The sequence below is a fragment of the Falco peregrinus genome, chromosome 4, assembly GCF_023634155.1.
Source record: "Falco peregrinus isolate bFalPer1 chromosome 4, bFalPer1.pri, whole genome shotgun sequence".
Classification (NCBI taxonomy): Eukaryota; Metazoa; Chordata; class Aves; order Falconiformes; family Falconidae; genus Falco; species Falco peregrinus.
Genome location: NC_073724.1, coordinates 100040778 through 100058702, shown reverse-complemented (window position 1 = coordinate 100058702; position 17925 = coordinate 100040778). Strand labels below are relative to the sequence as shown.

General features: G+C 42.2%; 1 protein-coding gene across 4 annotated transcripts; it reads right to left on the bottom strand.

The window, feature by feature from the left end:
- Positions 1 to 7506: 7506 nt before the first annotated feature.
- On the bottom strand, positions 7507 to 16597 carry RNF6 (ring finger protein 6). Of its 4 annotated transcripts, XR_003552991.2 has the most exons (5): positions 12948 to 13157; positions 12285 to 12392; positions 10956 to 11074; positions 7669 to 7843; positions 7507 to 7551 (listed from the first exon to the last, which is right to left on the bottom strand). XR_003552991.2 is itself a non-coding variant. In XM_027781557.2 (4 exons), exons 1-4 carry the CDS (start codon positions 13138 to 13140, stop codon positions 7793 to 7795), a joined length of 471 nt encoding a protein of 156 aa, XP_027637358.2. In that variant the 5' UTR covers positions 13141 to 13157; the 3' UTR covers positions 7507 to 7792. The 4 variants fall into 4 exon arrangements, 3 of the variants coding, with proteins under 3 accessions (XP_027637358.2, XP_013151829.1, XP_013151830.1); XM_027781557.2 differs by having other exon boundaries at positions 7507 to 7843; XM_013296375.3 differs by lacking the exons at positions 7507 to 7551; positions 7669 to 7843 and adding an exon at positions 16248 to 16597 and having other exon boundaries at positions 8216 to 11074.
- Between the last annotated feature and the right edge of the window lie 1328 nt (positions 16598 to 17925).

The window sequence follows — 17925 nt, the reverse complement described above, 5'->3', positions numbered from 1 at the left end:
AACTGGCAAGAATACTGCCATTTGTGAAATGATAATCCAGAAATCTCCTGGACTTTGTGCCCCGCTGTGTGGCTCTTCCAGCAGGTATCAGTGTGGTTACAGTGCCCCGTGAGGAGCAGGGCCTGTGAACATGAATCTTCTTCCAGTTGTCTGAAGAAGGTCCTATTTACTTCTTTTTCCTGATCAGGCGGTGTATAGCAGACACCTACTACAACATCAACCACATTGGTCTGCCCACTAGTCATGACCCACAGGCTCACCCCAAGACAGAGCTCACGCATTCCCGCTGCTCTCACAAACAAAGGGCAGCTTCTCCCAATCACTGTCCTGGGCCGTCCTTCCTAATGAGCCTGTATCCATCCATTGCAGCACTCCAGTTGTGCCAGTTATCCCACCATGTCTCCGAGATCCTGATGAGATCACAGCCTTGTAACTGCACACTGACTTCTAATTCCTCCTGCTTGTTCCCCATGCTGTGTGCACTGGTCCACAGGCACTTGAGATGCTGATCTCCCAGAGAAGGTAAGACATCTGTTCCCACCTGTAGGCCCTTCCATATTTGCGTGCACACACCTGGAATGACCACACTTCAGCTCTCTTCTATTGATTAAGAGGTTTCTCCTGTCCACATCACCCTGCACACTCTGCTTATAAAGTTTGTCCATCACTTCCTCACTTGGTTGTGGGTTGTCATGTCGCTCCCACCAGCTGGCCTGGTGGTCAGGTTGGTTTCCTCACCAGGTTGATCAGGCTCTGATCAGTCACTTGGTAGCCACTACATGACTGCACAGGCTTACTTCAACAGGAGCTTGGGCATGGTGAAACAATATCTGCTTTTAAAAACAGAGCAGTTATTTCCCATCAAGGCAAAAGCATGAAGTGGCAGGACATAACCTGCTATAATTTACCATGTCCTTTCATACTTCCACATTTGCATACCTCGCTAATTGTCATGCCAATAACTCCATAAAACTGTTCTCACACATGCCTCCGGTTCCTTTCTTTCTGTACTTACATGTTTATTTTTCATACTAATTAACAGTCTGCCTTATATTAACAGAACTAGGCTGTGCAGCTCTGCTTGGCTGTAAAAATTCTGCCACGTTTATGCCAGACCCAAGCCAAACCTTATTGTCATATTTACATTAACATAATCTAATGACGCCTATGGCTTCGCAAGATGCCTGATGCCAAAACCAGCCTGATAAACTATCATATTTCATGTTCCATTTTCCATTTAACTGTTGTTTTTAGATGAAAAGGCTGCATTTATAATTCAGTTGTATATCAGACAACAAACCACTTAAGTAAGTAATTGCCTCCTTGTATTTCTAAAGATCTAAAAACACAAACACAATGATCACTTGACACCAAGTTAAGCCAAGTGAGGTTGTGCAACCTATCATGGCGATGCTGCTGCACAAGTCATAACTTCTTGCATTATTCTGTATAATTAAGAATAGAGGGTCTGACAAATCTCTCAGGTCACAGCACTGCAAATATACATGGTACATGCTGCTTTTCAGAGTTCCCTGCTATTGCTTCTCTGGTTTGTGGAGCAATATAAAGCAAACATCACTGTTATGGTACAAATGCCACAGAACTTCTGAAACACAAAACCAGTATGATGCCCTTGTAGTAGTTTTGGAGCTGTTCTGGGACACACTGTGTTCAATAAACCCTGAAAGTGAGACTGAAAATGAAGGGAAGTGATGCCCCTATTATCCAAAAATCTCTCCCCCTTTCTAGACATGTACATGATTCACCTGAGCTTTCCAATAGTACCACAGAAAAGTACTTGGAGGAAATAGTGTGTTCCTAAGACAAAAGGATGCAAAAATGCTTGGAAATTGTTCTAGGTATATGAAAAGATTTAATGAATATGGAAAGGAAGGAAAAGGTAATTGCAAAGAGTCTGAGAAACCAGGTGAAATTAAAACACTTCTGCCTACTTTGCAGTTATTTGGTAAAACAGGAATCCATTTCCACATCATATATTATTAAAAAGACTATTAGAGAGGCATACAGGGCCATATAATCAGCTAGAAAGTCGCTGATAGCATCACACGTGCAAGAAATGGAAAATCCTATTAACTCAGCCTGGTAGTTATATCTTTTCAAGGCCTCTGTCCAGTCCAGCTCTCTTGAGTTGTTTTCCACATTAAGGCTTTCTACAGAGGCTCTGGGTTAGTGCTGCCAGTTGACCTGAATTTCATATTTCAATTGAAATATACTGTTATTTTTAAAACTTATGCTCACATTTTTCTACTAATTTCCATAGAAATAAATTAATTTTCTGAATGTCACCAATAGAAGTCATTGAACATGGCATGCACTTCTTCTGGAGACCAGGCTAGCTTGATGCCAGTGCTAACAGCTGTGCACCCTGGAGCAGGAGATGACCATTAGAAATGTCTATTGGAGATCAACCAAAGATGGCTTAGAGGCCATTTTCTCTAGTCTGAGGATATAATGCTGCTCGTCTTTAATATTTCTTTACTTTAACTTCCTTTCATGCCATACAATTACGCTTATGTAAGCTACATCCTATCCTATTAAATACCTAACAGAAGACAGTCAGATGGAGAAATAGATGCTTATTTAAAAAAAAAGCATCCTGGTTTTGGCTGGGATAGAAGTTAATTTTCTTTTCAATAGCTGGTACAATGCTGTGTTTTGGATTTATTACCAGAATAATGTTGATAACACTCTGATGTTTTTAATTGTTGCTAAGTAATGTTTACAATGACTCAAGGACTTCTCAGTTGTTGAGGTTCTGCCAGCGAGAAAGCTGAAGTGGCACAAGAAATTGGGAGGGAGCACAGCCAGCGCAGCTGACCCAAACTAGCCAGAGGGATATTCCATACCACGGGATATCGTGCTGAGTATATATACTGGGGGGAGTTGGCCAGAGCTGGCCGATTGCTCCTCAGAAACTGGCTGGGCATTGGTTAGCAGGTGGTGAGGAACTATATTGTGCATCACTTGTGGGTTTTTTCTTTTGTATTTTATTCCTCTCTCCCTCCATCTCCTTTTCATTGTACTTTTTGTTATTTTTTAATTAATTTATTTAAATTATTAATTTGTTCTTATCTCAGTCCACAAGTTTTACCTTTTTTCCTCCAAATTCTCCTCTCCACCCCACTGGCAGGAGGGAGTGAGTGAGCAGCTGCATAATGCCTAGTTGCTGTCTGAGGTTTAACTATGACAGTAAGATAGTTGAGAAGTAAAATTTGTAAGTACAAAGCAGATCCTTCTCTCATAAAAGTATAGAGAAAATGACCACGAACAATAAGCATCACAAAGTAACTCATGATTTAAAGACAAGAATTTAGAAGCATACAGTAAAAAGGACTCCAAGGCACATAATAGAAGACAAGGTAAGATTCTCTAGCAGCTCCGTAATTGAACCTGACCCACCTGGTGCTCTGAGAGAGGCTGTATTTTCAGGGAGAAGCCGTATCAGCACTCAAAAGCCAACCTCAGGTGCCATAGGCAACCCTCATTCTCACATTACCCAGCCTCATCACACTCAACTTCACAACTGCAGTAACATTTTGCTTCCACACAGGTGTGCGAGTGCTCAGCTGCCTTCTCCCATACGCAATGCACCACTGCCATGAGTGCTGGTGTGGCTCTGTTTTAAGAGGTTCATCACCCTGACCTAAGTGCACCCTATTACCTTGACTGTAATTAACGGTAAGACTTCAAGTTTTTATATCCAGTAAATGTCATTAACTCTGTAAAAAGAGTCTTTTTTAAGATCTTCCCTGTATTTTCACAGTAAGATGAATCAACAGACTGCAAAACAACTCTGGCCACCCAGAGTTTCATAGAATTGGATGCAGCTTCCCTTTGACTGTGATGATAGACACAAAAGCTCCACACTTGCTCCGTGTAAGACTGCAACCTGACGCATAAACATTCTCAGTCCATGCTGAAAGGGGATTGTTGTCACTTTGGCTAGACAGACAGCTCTCCGTGCTGCCAACAAGAATCTTCCACCTTCTACACCGCTGGGGGCTGGCACCCCCACACTGCCACAGCTCCCACTGCTCCTGCTGGCAAGCGCTGCTTCATTTTGAACTGGTAGCACTCAAGCTGTCTGCTTAGCAAATTGAACAGCTACTCTCACACACAGAGGTGTACCTCCCTTCCCCTGCTCTAATCACACTGACACTGGTACAGCGAGGACCTTGCACCATGGGTGAGTGGCACAGATGTCACCGCTTCAGCAGTGGGAACTATAAGGACCTGCTGGGGCCTGGCTACACCTCCATGCTGCTGCCGTGATCTTGCTGCTGCATAACCTGCACTTGCCGGAGGAAAGCCACCATAAAAATATCCACCTATATCATGTTTATGCCCCTGTGCAAACATGGAGCAGCAGAGACTTGAGCTGAACAGACTATGAATCCCAAAAGCTTCTTGTGGCTTCAGGTTCTGGCTCCTCCAGATCAAAGGAGACAGTGAAAAATAATACTCCAATTGCTCCATCTGGCCATTACACAGTTCTACAGTAGTTTAAGCATTACTCTGAAAAGGGAGGAAAATGTGCTTAATGGGAGCTGCTAGAATAAGCTGAGAATTTCACTGGGAGAAAACTTCTAACTGGGAGCTGAAAGTCAACTAAATTAGATTAAAATGTCCACAAGAAAATGCAGATTATGCTGAAATTTCAAGAGGAGGAAAGAACACAGTGGATTATTGGATCATTTGCATCTTAGTCAGAAAGAAATGTGAAGATTTACAAGGTGGGGAAGAAGAAAGAACAGAACAAACCTGTCACATTCCAGAATTTCAATGCTAGGCTTTGGTATTTCTTTTTGTGGAAAAGGACTAAATAAAACTCAGCTACACATACTGAAAGCTCCAAACTCCAATAACACGTTTAAACCCGAAACTTTTAAAATCACATTTTGGATAGTACAGGAAATGTTGATCTTCATTCTAATAAACAAGTGGGATTCAAACACTTCTGTATTCAATCAATTTTCTGGACATCTGTAACTTTAATACATTTGTTTACAAAAGCTCTTTAAAAACAAACCTATCCTGTGCCACTTTACTTACTCAAAACTTGGCTGATACCGCAAAAATGAAGCTAATAGCTGAGTGATGTCAATGTTACTCATACACACTTTAATGTCTGACCTCAGGTTATTCCAGCAATAGCACACTGCAACAAAAGCTGCATCTTGGAATCAGAGAATCATCTAGGTTGGAAAAGACATTTAAGACCATCAAGTCCAACCATTAAGCCAGCACTGCCAGGTCCACCACTAAACCATGTCCCCAAGCAGCACAACTACACATCTTTTAAAGATCTCCAGAGATGGCAATTCCACAGTCTCCCTGGGCAGCCTTTCCAGCACTTCACCACCCTTTCTGTGAAGGAATTTTTCCTAAAATCCAATCTAAACCTCCCCTGGTGCAACTTGAGGCCATTTCCTCTCATTTTATTGTTTGTCACTTGGGAGAAGAGACCAACATCTTTGTCTTGACAACAAGCATGATGCACAAATACACTTTGATGCCCTTCTAATTTTATAAATAAAGCCGAGTAGACAAAGTGTCTTATCATTGTGCTAATTTACGTATCAGAGATTTTCTTTTAATATGTAGTAAACATTATAAAGCTGTCCTGTGAAGGAGGATACAGGCAAAGGCTATTGCACCTTTACACAAAATACATGAAAAATAAATAAGCAAGTATTACTCCTCTCCTCAGTCCTTTTACAAGCAAAACAAAGGCTAAAATAAGTTATTAGCTCACCTAATCAAATGGAATTCAGGGATAACTAAAGGAATTTAGTAATTAACACAAGCTTCATCCTCTCAGTGCTTTACTTAGATTTCAGGTTTTTACAGATATCAGCTTAAGGACAATTACCATATTTATTTTCTGGAATTCTTCATATATTTACCTTTAGTTCCCTTTGACTAAAAACTAACCAAAACAATAAAACAACCCTCACAAATTTACTGATGAAATAGCTAGAAATAAATGGTTAAACTTTTGATTTTGAAGACATTACGACTGAAATATCTGTGCTATGTAACATACTCATAAACAGAGAAAAATAAGTAACAAGTGATAAAATCTGCAAATGGTACAGAATTATCAGGGATTTAAAAGCTAAGACAAATCACAGGAAACATGGTGCCCAGGAAAGGGCAAAGAAAATTTGACTCGCACAATGTACAAAATAATCCAAAAGAAAAAAAGGGTACAATAGTACACCAAAAAAAAAGCAGGCAATAATCCATTTTGAATTAGCAATTAACATTCAGGACTGTGATTGTGAAATATTTTTTTATAACTTGCTAAGATATCGGCTCAGAGTTGAGCAGCAATCAAAAGTAAATCCAGAATATTAGGAATTATTTGGAAGATCTCAGTGGGAGGAGAAAAGTTCTATTACCATATAATGCCTAGTGCATCCACACCTTGGATACTGCATGAGCACCAGTCCTCCCATTTCAAAAGTGCAACAAGAACAGTTACATAAGATGTGCTTCTATACAAAAGACATTGAAGAGGACTCCTCAGTTATTTGAAGAAAAAAAAAAAAAAAAAGAAAATTAGCTAAGTCAATATCAAAGTGAATGGAAAGATGTTATTTATGGTGTCACTGCTTCTTGTAGTACAAGAATTAGGGATCGCAAGATACTAAAAAGCAAGGACAGAACAAGCACTTTCAAAAAACACAAACTGTGTAGCTGCAATGGGCAGCTGCAGAGATCAAGAACACAGATGGGTTTGAGAAGTGATAGGAAATGGATTGAGAAAAAAAAAGCTCTTAAAATACAGACGTGACCGCTGGAACATGAAACCCCCAAGTCATGGACAAGGTAAAGTAGCATTTGTGTGTGTGTGTGTCTGTAGAACTGAAGGAATGTCACTGGAATGCAGGTAAAAGAAGCCAACACCAAACCGAACCACTGAGACTTCATTGGTCCTATCAACACGATTTGCTGGGAAAGCTGAGGAACAAACAACGTGCCCCCTCCAGTGGAGGGGAAATACTTGACAATTCACATGCAGCAGGACAGGAATATAGTATGGGAGACTTCATGTTTGCTATTCAATAGCTTATGATTTCTACACAAAGAAATCTCACTGTACTTTTGGATATTCCCCACAGCAGTTCAGTTACAAGTACCCTGGTCATGCAGGATCTTGTCTTGAACCACGTATGAAATTGTGCTCTCACGGTTACACAGCAAAACCCCACCTCAATGAAAGAAGGCACAGGGAATCTCCCTTTACCTCTAGTCCATTAGTGTACCAGTTGCACAAGATTCCAACCAGTTCATTAAAAAACGCAGTACAAATAATAATAATAATAAATAATTCCCTATAATAAGGATTTAAGTTAAAATTGACCTTGAAAGAACCTACCAGCAAGGCAACGGCGAGCCACAGGCAGGTTTCTACAGATGTGGCACTTGGGTCAGGCAGCTTTCAAATATAAAGGAAAACCATAAGGAGACAAGGAAGTGGCAGAAGGCACCCATGTATTCAGTAGATAATGTCAACATCAGGAGCTAACAGAAGTAATAGAAAAAATAGTGTAAAAAATTAGCTAGCTCAAATAATCACATTTGAAGCTCCTCACTCTTTAATCACATCAGCAGAGTTCTTAATCATATCCTTAAACTCACGTAAATCTCATAAGAGAATCCCCTAGAACTAATTTTCAGAATAAAAAGAAGCACTTTGTGAATCTTTTGACAAGTTTTTCACTTGCAAAACTGAAGTAGACATCAAATAGCTTAACACAGGATTTTAATAGTTTCTCTTCAAGGTTGTCACGAGCAGATACTTTAACTGAAGGACCTGAAAGAGAAGTGCATTTGCAAGGGTCATCTGTAGGCAGATAAAGTCAGTTGGACTCCTTACTTGACTTAAAGTATTCTTCCTACTACTCAGAATACAGAAACATTTCTGCATTGCACAATTCTGCCCTTCTCTAAGGACTGAGAGGCACAGTGCTCAGAAGATAAGCTTGGTAACATTCAGCTTGCTTACAGAAACCCCAAGAGTCCTTTGCCGTGCTTTTTTATCTACCGTAACAGCTAACACCCATTGCGGAAACACAAATACGCAGCTGGGGAAAACAAAGTGAAAACTGAGAGACCAAACATCAAGAATGATAAATCTTACATACCTACAGAACATGGCTCAACAGTAATTCACACAAAGCCTCAATTATTTACTTCACAACTTTATTTCTTTGTAAGTTATTGGTATAAAGTTTAATATCTAATTATACAGTAAACTGGGGACTTTAAGGGAAGCTTGTTTTGTCTTTTTAGTGTCTTTTGCCATTTGGTCCTCAGACTTAAGAGGACTAATATTTTATGTGTACCTTAAATTTCTGTACAAAAAACATTTCAAGCCTTTGTTTTGTTTTTCTGAGTAGGATGCACAAATCATGCATATTGTAGACAATACAATGGTCAAGGAAGTATTTCCCTCTTTAAACTAAGGCAGTTAAAAACCCATGAGCATCAACTGAGTAATTTGGAAGAGTGAAAAGGCTTCCTCAGTACTCTACTCTTTGAGCAAATATCATGTTCAGTAAGACACACCCTCTTGGAATTATCATTGATTTGATTGCTGTCTGCATTGAAAAAGACAGATTGTCAAAGACAGCATTTAATTATGTACATTTTATAATGTCACTAACCCATCCACTTTTGAATACGAACTCATCAGCATTAAGCATTGTGTAAAACCACATGCAAAAATAGCCATAAAATTTTTTAAATAGAACCAAATTGGCAAGTTTTGGAAAGGATATTTCAATGTTAAAAAAAATATAGTCTATTCAAATGAGCACTTCAAGTAACTTAAATATATTTAGCAAACATGTCCAGCAAGAAACTCTCTGTAAAAGAAATTGTTCTTAGAACAAAAAGCTAATGAATGGCTATTTAGACACTAATTTTTCAACACAGTGGTGGGTCTGTGTGAAACAATTCGTAATCTAAATAAAGTGAGTCCATTACGCTGTAAAAAAACCCATACACTAAGCAGGCCTGATTAACTATTGCATTTCTATATTTACAAAAGTGCTTGGCATAACAAAATTACCTAAAAAAATATAAAATTTACCGATATCATTTGGTTCTATGTGTACTCCTAGATCTGCACTTGAAGAAAAATAGTATTTACATTGTTATTTAGACAAGTTTCCTGTTATTTTTAAAGAAATTTAACAAAACTCCCCACACAAATGGACCCCTATGTAAGTCAATTCATTTCATCTGGCTCATCATAAATAGAGCAGAAGCAAATCCTTGAGTACTGAGCAATATAATTAATTCTAGCCATTGTCTGTGGCATTAGAGCCCAATACAGGCTGCCGACAAATTGGGCAAGTGGAGTTTTCAGAAAGCCAGCGATCAATACAATGAATATGAAACTCATGCATACAAGGTAACTGCCTTAGCTTATTCCCTGTTACATACTCATTAATGCAAACACTGCATGTTTTACTTATTTCATTTTCAGTGTGAATATCCCCATAGTTTCGGGTAGAAAGATTGTCAATCTGCTCTTTGGTTAAACCTCTTAAATGATCATCATCATCATCTTCATTCAGCAAGAAGAAGTGGGCAAGTCGAAGTATGGGCAGTGTTCCATTTTCCACTAGGTTGTTCGCATCTTGAGACTGCCTGTTATCTTGGTTTTCATTATTGCGCCCGTAGCGTTGAATATCATTGCTCTGTCCATTTGTTTCCCTGTTGCCTTCCACTGCATGCCTGTTTCTAGATGAAACCGCACTTGGATCACTGCTACGGTTTGCTGAACTTGAGTTATTCTGCTCTGACTGTACATCCGGTAAGTGATGACCACCTCTTGGCACTTCTGAGTTAGATTCAGTTTCCATTAAAGAACTCAGTTCTCCAAAGCCTGTCATAATTTGTCTAAGGATTGATCGAAGAGCTGCTGATGAAGGTTCACCAAGCCCAGTTTCTGAAATCCGACGAAGAGGTATCCGTATAGTGCTAACATAGGTTCGAATACCCGCACGCTCTGACCGCGATATTGTACGCCGAAATCCTCCACTGTCACTTTCAAAGGTAACTATGTTTTCTGCCATTCCTACTCTAGAACGAGTTCTACTGGCAATACTGTCCCGATCTCTGTTTTCTCCAGGACGAATTCTTCTCACCTGAAGATCTAATGTAATTGTTGGATGCCTTCTAACAGCAGCTACTGGCCTACTAGATTCCTCCTCTTCCAAAGTTATACCCAAGGATGGGGCTACACTGGAAAGTAGAGGAGTCTGAGTGTTACCTCTTGCTTGTTCTTCAGCAGACTGTGGAGAAGGTTGAGCTGTTTGTCTTCTATTTCTACTGCTTTGCTGTGTGTTTCTGTCCTGCCTCTGCCCATGTTCCTCAGAACGAACAGTATCACTTTGCCTTTGCAGTGGAGAGCGGCTTCGACTACTTAAAGTAGACCTCAGCCGCAGAATTTCTAGTCTTTGGTTTGCACTCATCCGAACATTAGTTCTAGCTCTACCTCTCGTGACTCCCGTAGAAGTACCTCTTTCTGGCATTCCTCTTTGTTCACTGCTAGCTGCAGAATTATTATGTGTAGCATTTGTTTGCGAAAGGCCTCTCAACTCCCTCGTTCTACTCCTAAGCCTCCATGAGACTGGATGAGAGGCTGCTTCAGGGAGTTGTGCCACAGAACTTCTCAGAGACCTGGTCCTTGCAGTGCTTGAGGCCTCACTGTTGGCAGCTCTTGCAGTCCTGCTCCTCGTTCGTGGGGTTGCTGGACTGACAGCTCTTGAACGTCTTCTTTCTAAATACATTCTGCTACTACTATCTATACCCACATACTCGTCACCAGTAGTTTCAAAACTGTTATGCTCATGATTTATATTGATTTCAAGACTAAATCGAAACTCCCCGCTGTTTGGATTTGTTCGACTCACAGCTCTCCAGGTTTGGTTCCCACTCTGTCCACTGCGAGTGGCATTTCCTGTGCGACGGAACGTGTTCAGCCATTCAAGCAAGGAGTCACCATTTGAGTTTTCTCCAAGGACATCAGAATCTGAGAGAAACAAAGAATTGCAAACATTCAAACAACTGCATGCTCAGCATACGATGCACTCCAAATCCTCTAGGCTTGCTGGGCCCTGACTTCAGAAATGACAGAGTAGCAGGATAGCTACATCGCTACGGTAACATAATTTTGCTGAAAATATGCTGTATGTAAAAAAGTCAGCATAACTCATCAGTTGAGCCTAGAATTCTTGTCTCACCAGCAGATACACAAAGAAACTGGTATGTTCAGATGGCCTCTTCTGAGAAAGTGTTCAGATTTGGGCAGTCCAAAGTTAAGTTGTATTTGTCCAACATGTGTCCCTCACTTAAGCTATCAATTTGAAGGTATCCTAGTGAACTAGTTTTGATAAAACAAAGAAAAGTACAATAGATTCATTTTACTTCTGAAAACATTTTAAAAAATTGTTTTCTATTAGCAGTGGGATAAATGAAGCATGGTTTTGACAGATTTGCTCCTTTTGTGCAACTAGTACTCTTCCTACTACAATATCCACAGCTCTGTACCCAAATGTCCTCCCACTACGAGCTCAAGAACAGATACAGTTGTGGTTAGTGCTGTGTATAAAGCAAGCCAAAGGTCATGATCACAGTGAAGGCTTCCCTTAAAGGGATCAGATTAAGCTTTCCCTACTCCATCATCTCCCTCTATCATGAAACATGCAAGAACTTTGGTGTCTTCATTTCTGAGTTGCCTATTCCTCTCCTAAATCTGACTAGAACTGGCCAAACTATTAAGCTAATATTGCTGGAGAACTGAAGACAGTCAGTGCACATAATACAAGCCTCACTCCATTAAAACAAACAGAAATAAAACAACAAAACTAACAGAACAGTGGAGACAGTAACTGTTTCCTACTAACTCCTTCTCTGTTCCAGCTTCTCTAATATACAATAAAACCTTTTAAGAATTACAAGAATGAAAATTATTTTTGTGCCATTAAGTTAACTAGCAAAAGGAAACCAGGAAAAGAGAAGAAAGTAATCTGTGGTTGACATTCATCAGTTTTCATGAAGTATTTCAAGTTTGTTTTCATATCATTAGGAAATCTCTTACTTTTAAAACAATCCACAGAAGCACAATGAAAAAACAAGACTTGAAATGGCTGGTACCGAAATCCATCAGCATTTATCTTAAATATCTGTACAGGACAGTATTTATGCATCACATACTATATACACAAATGAAGAACGTTTACCTCCAACAGTTCTACCTTCACGTTCTCTGTTATTCAGATCACTCTGTGATGCCAGGCACTCCTTAGCCCCTTCCAAGCGCTGCTGCAACTCTTCTGCTGTTATTTCCCCTGAAATAATTTACATTTTGATAATGCTGTTAGATAAGACATTATTATTATTGGCTCAATACAGCCATGCAGAAATAACAATATTTTCTATCTTGAATTAAAATCTTCCGAAATAAGGTAAAATTAATGAAACCAAAAAAGAAAATGGCACTACTGTGAGATTTTAACAGGTACACAGATAACAGAAGAAGTAGGTACTAGGGTGGAAGAAAAGATGCAGAATGTGCGTCAAGAGCACACCAACTTCCAATAACAATTCAGAGGCCTCCAAAATTGCCATACCAACAGATATACTTTAATGTCAGATATTGTTTGGATATTTCCCATACATGATGATGTTGCATTTGAAAGAGTAACATTTTTATTTCAGCTTTAGTATCTATTTAAGTTAATTTTTACTGAAGATCATTAATTTTTAATGGAAATGGAGAGGTTTTTGCTTTCTACAAAGCCATAGAAGTCAGGCTACTTGAGCCATACAACCACATGTGGTGTCTGAAAGCAGCAGTGTTACCTCACATTACATCTTTTCTACTGAAGGTATCCACATCTTACCAGGAGTGCCAAGCAGGTTTCGGTCTCTCATTAACCTGTAATCTTCTTCATTGAGCTCGTTAATGAACTGGTAATAGGCCTCCTCCCTACTGAGGCGCTCCAGCTGTCGTTGTCTCTCATCTTCACCATGACTACGCTCTTGTGAAGAAGTCTGCTCATTGCCATTTCCTGCACGGTGCCTGGAGTGATCCATGATAATGCCAGGCTGTCCTGAACAAAATCAGTAGGTTAGACCTCACAGACATTCCAGTAAGAACTTACCTTATCTGCAGTAAAAAGTTCCCAGCATTTCCACGAAATAGTTTATCAACAGCTAAAGATTATTAAGGTAAACCAAGCTCCATGTTATTTGCCAAGTCGTGTAGTTTATTATGCAAGTGTTTTGCTTCTAGCTTGTTGAAAAATAGCTGTAAGTTCCCTGTGCTTACTGAAAGGACATATCAGTCGGTACAGAAACTTTAAAATAAAAAAGCAATGCTAATTTATTATTTATTTTTTTTTTTTAGCAAAATAACGCATTCTAGAAAGTTGAAGTATTAAACCTATTTCTGTTCTCTCAAGTAAAACACAACAGCAGCGTGGAGTATTTTAAAAGCTAAAATGCCATTGAAAACATTGTGCTGTAGTTACTGGACTGTAATTAGCCAGTATAGACTTCTGACAACCACAACTACTGCTTTAGAGAAGACTATCTTCCACTTAAAACAATTACTGATAAGCAGGTAAGACTATAAAAGTATCTCTGTCGGTACTACCCCTCACACAGCACAAAGCCTACAGATTCTTTTTTGGTGGAACTAAGTTTTTTCGACATTCTTACATCACTTGTATATTTTCCTTGCACTCTCTAATCCAAGGATTAGCTATCAGGGGGGATACCCATCTAGAGTAAACTGGTATAAAAGAGAAAGGGCTATACTTTACCCACAGTTCTCCATCACTTTCAAAATATTCAACCTGTAGGATTAGACTATCAGAAGGCATGGCTAACCTTCCATCATCAGCATTCTCAGCACACTCCTGATCGGTAATTCATCTTCACAGGAAAGGTGATGAGACAACCAACAGACAAAACTAAGTAACTGTCAGATATACATTAAATAAAGAGCAGATCTTTATCAATGCTGCCAACAGATATAAAGAATCAGAAAATGTATTTTCCAACAGCAGAAGCTGGCATACATTTAATCTACCTTTCTTACGTTCTCTGTGGGATCCACTCTGATGCATCCTTGGTGTCCTCATTTTTCACCCCACATGCTACTTCTCCTCCCCATAGGTAACTGAACTTCTATTCCTAATCAATCTTTCTACTCATCTGTCTCCTGTGTCAAATACTGCATTTTGATGTATTTAACAGTTCCTTCCAAACTCTTTAACTCACTTAAAAGAACTCAAAGATGAGTCTCTCCCCTTCAAGACATTTTCTATTCCCATAATATTTGCGGGGGGTTTACATTTACTGTTGCCCTTCTGGCTCAGCCTCACAAGCTGTAGGCAACTGCTGACTTCCATTTCCCAAAAGGGTTATGTTCAAATCAGGCCATTTCTCATGTCACATTTCTAAACACAAGTTTCTCAGCCAGCTCTTTTTGTCTTGCTACCCTGGTTTCCTCAAAGCAAATGCTATTCCAACCCTCCACGCCCCCAACAACACAGTTGGCACTATTATTACCCTGATGACGCCCATCACTTGACTATTATCATGAAAATGCATACTGTACTGAACATTAAAGACCCTCTGTCCTATATGACTTACAACTTGACACAGGTAAAGCAGGGAGGGGAAAGAGGTCAGATAATTTAGTTTCACCTAAGGTTGCTATTTAGATGAAAGTCTTAAAACAGCTAGTGTGTTACTGTTTGCCTGACAATGACCATAGTAAGTTAACAGATTTTCCATTTTCCAATCACTACATTGCTTCACAGGAAGAAAAAAAAATAAATTAAAAATACCCCCCCCACACACAAATTCTTAAGATGAAAAGTCCATTACATGCAGCCCCCCTCAATCTAAATTTAAACTGTTGATCAAGAAAGGTTCTTTACTTTTCATTTCTCATCCATAGAAAATCTGGTAATCTTTTCTTCAGATTTTGTGGGTGGTAGAAAAAAATTACTGTTTTGTTGACAACTGTATGGTAGGACGATTAGTCACACTCCTTAAATGATTCACTCAGAAACAGTGAGAAGTGTGAAGCGTTCGGTTGTCCCATCTGTTTAACATAACTGCACAGATGACAACTACTAACCACATTTATCAAACGCCACCCAAACTATGTACTTTGGCACTTAAAATGCTTCAGAGTAGTGAGAAAGTTGGAGGGTATTAACTGCATCAAAATTAAGTACTCGAGCACATAAAATATTTCAAAGTATTGAAAAGTTTAAGGGCACTAACTGCTACGATGTAACAAGTTGAAATCCAGTTATGAGTCAGGATTACTCCCACTTTTCTTTGAAACAGGGGCCAAATGCCAACCGTTTGTCTACGTTTTCTAGAGCTCCCAACCTAAGACTAACTCCTTCAGTTCTTAATTTGTAGTTACTCTGGCCCGTTCTTGAAGATTTAAATTCATTTTTATCTAAGCAACATACACCTTACGCTTTTAGGTTTTGGCCTCTTTCCATGAATTACTACCCCCAATTCAATTAGGTACACATCTTCTGAAAGACTACCACCTGATCACAAGCAAGACGACTACGGAGTTTAGATGAGGAAGCCTCGCTGAACGACAGGGCTATTTAGCATTTCTGTCACATTGCAGCCTCCAGGCAAGATGATCTCACTTAAGTTAAAAAAAAAAAAAAATTATCAAAAACCCCCAAACCCAGAAATTCCCCCAGAGCCTAAGTAAGGAGAGGAGGGGGCAGGAAAGCCGGACAAAAGGAAAAATCAGAGGTAATTAAAAAACAGGCCGCAGGACACCCAGGAGGTGCAAGGCCAGGGCCTGGGGCCGCCCGCCTCCCCCAGGCCGGCGGCAGGGCCTGCAGATCCCAGCGCCACGCCGGCTCCCGCCCTCCGGCCACCCCAAGGGCGGCCACGGGCCGGGGCCCACAACCCGGGACCGGCAGCGGCGGGGGACCCCGGCGGGAGCGGCAACCCGCCGGCCCGGACACCCCAGACAGCGCCTGTTGCCAGACGCCTGGGGGAAGGGAGGCTGAGGGGAGTGACTGACACGGCTCCCGCCCAATTACCTGGCCAGCTGGCGGCTACCAACCAATCGCGACACAGCAGGGCAGCACACGCCCTCCCATTTCTCTCCTCCCCAGACTCCCCGGTAGGGCCCCGCCACTAACCGCCACAGGTCGGATCGACTCCCTCCAGCGCTGCCCACACCCCCGTCTCCCCCGCCCGCCGGGGAGCGGCATCACCCGCTGCGACAAACCGGCGAGGCGTCCATGCAGCCGTCTGGCCCAGGGCCGGTCTGGCGAGAGCGCGGCCGGCGAGACCCCAGAGCCCGTCCCTGCCTGCCGTCCGCGGCGCCGACCAGGGCGGGCCGGATCGGCCCCGCTCCGCGCTCCCCTTCCCTCCCGGCGGCAGGAGCGACGGCCGCCTACGCCAGAAGGAAACCGAGCCCTGGGTGTGCGAGCGGCGCACTCCAGCCCCCGTTGCGGTCCGCCCGCACGTTCCCAGCGCGCGAGGGCGGCCCCCGCCGCAAGCCCCGCCCCCTCCCGCGCATGCGTGCCGCTGCGGCGCGGGCGGACGGGGCTGGATGGGGGTGCGGGCTGGGCGCCGCCTCTCCAGGTCCCCGGCCCGGTCCCTGGCCCTGTTCCCGGCCCTGTGGCCGTTGCCGGACCCGGTCCGCGGGCCTCAGCCCTTTCCCAGCATGCGCAGCCCTCCGGCCGCACGCTGCCCCAACAAGGAAGGCCGGCGTCGCTCGCGGCCCTGCGCCGAGACCCGCCGCCTGCGGCCCAGGTGTCCGGGGCGGCTGCGGGCGGCCGAACGCGACCGCCGTGAGGGGAGCGGGAGGCACCCGCGCTCCCCGGCCCCGTCTCCCCTCACCCGGGCGGGTCCTGCGCGCCGGAGCCGGCCCCCCCGGCTGGTGGGTGCCGCGGGTGCTCTCTCGCCGCGAGTTCTCACTAAATTGTTGGGATTTTGTGTGTGTCTGGTTTGCGTAACTTGCCATTCTCCGCGGCGCTGCTGCATCCCTTGAAAGGCGTTAGCGAACCCTCAAACCTCGCCCTGGTGGGTGTCAGCCTTAAAGGTCGGTAACACAGGATTTCACAGTACATCGCTTTTCAAGTGGGATATAGTTAAAAAAACCTTAAACTCCGCTGCAGACAGACACTGCATAGATAACAGAAACGTTAACACCTGAGAAAGAAGGAAGGGCGGGAGCTTAGCGCTTAGCACTTGGAGAAGGGACAGGTAGCTCAACAGGAATGTAAATAAAGAGCCTTCTGACAAGGACATGCTAAATGCTAAAAGAAAACAAGCTAGGGTAAAATAACTGTGGTAGTAATAGATTAGCGACTTCCTACTCAAATGGCCCCCACCCCAAAGAAGGTGGATCCCCCTGCCTGGGAATCATGCTGATCCAGATTAAAACCAGCACAGTGGGCATGTTTAGAGTGGACGATAAGGAAGAACTAATCATTAGATAGCAGATGTTTTAAGAGAACAGAAACTAAATAACAAAGACTGCTAATGTATGCAAAGATAAACAAGAACTGCAGGTAATTGCCCAAGGAGATGAAAAGTACTTCTTGAAGATGCACCAGAGGGAGGAGATTCTGAATGTTCAGAAACCTTACATATATGCATGACGTATAATAAATATGGGACTGCTTATTGAAACGGTGTGCAAGTTAGGAGGAGCGATCCCCTTTGCACCCAGTGCCGCAATAAACATACCTGCTTTGTAACTCTCCTCGAGTTTGATTCCGCACGTCAACTGTCAGCACAACCCTAACATCGGTACCCTCATAATATCAATGACCATGGTTATATCTTACTGAATCAGCCTAAGACTGC

What these genes read in the sequence shown, in the direction of transcription:
- RNF6 (XM_013296375.3), bottom strand. Translation starts at nt 13,140, where the DNA reads ATGGATCACTCCAGGCACCGTGCAGGAAATGGCAATGAGCAGACTTCT. An exon ending in AAACCTGCTTGGCACTCCTG is followed by an intron (nt 12,393 to 12,947) that starts GTAAGATGTGGA and finishes AAATTATTTCAG; the next exon opens with GGGAAATAACAGCAGAAGAG. An exon ending in TGAAGGTAGAACTGTTGGAG is followed by an intron (nt 11,075 to 12,284) that starts GTAAACGTTCTT and finishes TGTTTCTCTCAG; the next exon opens with ATTCTGATGTCCTTGGAGAA.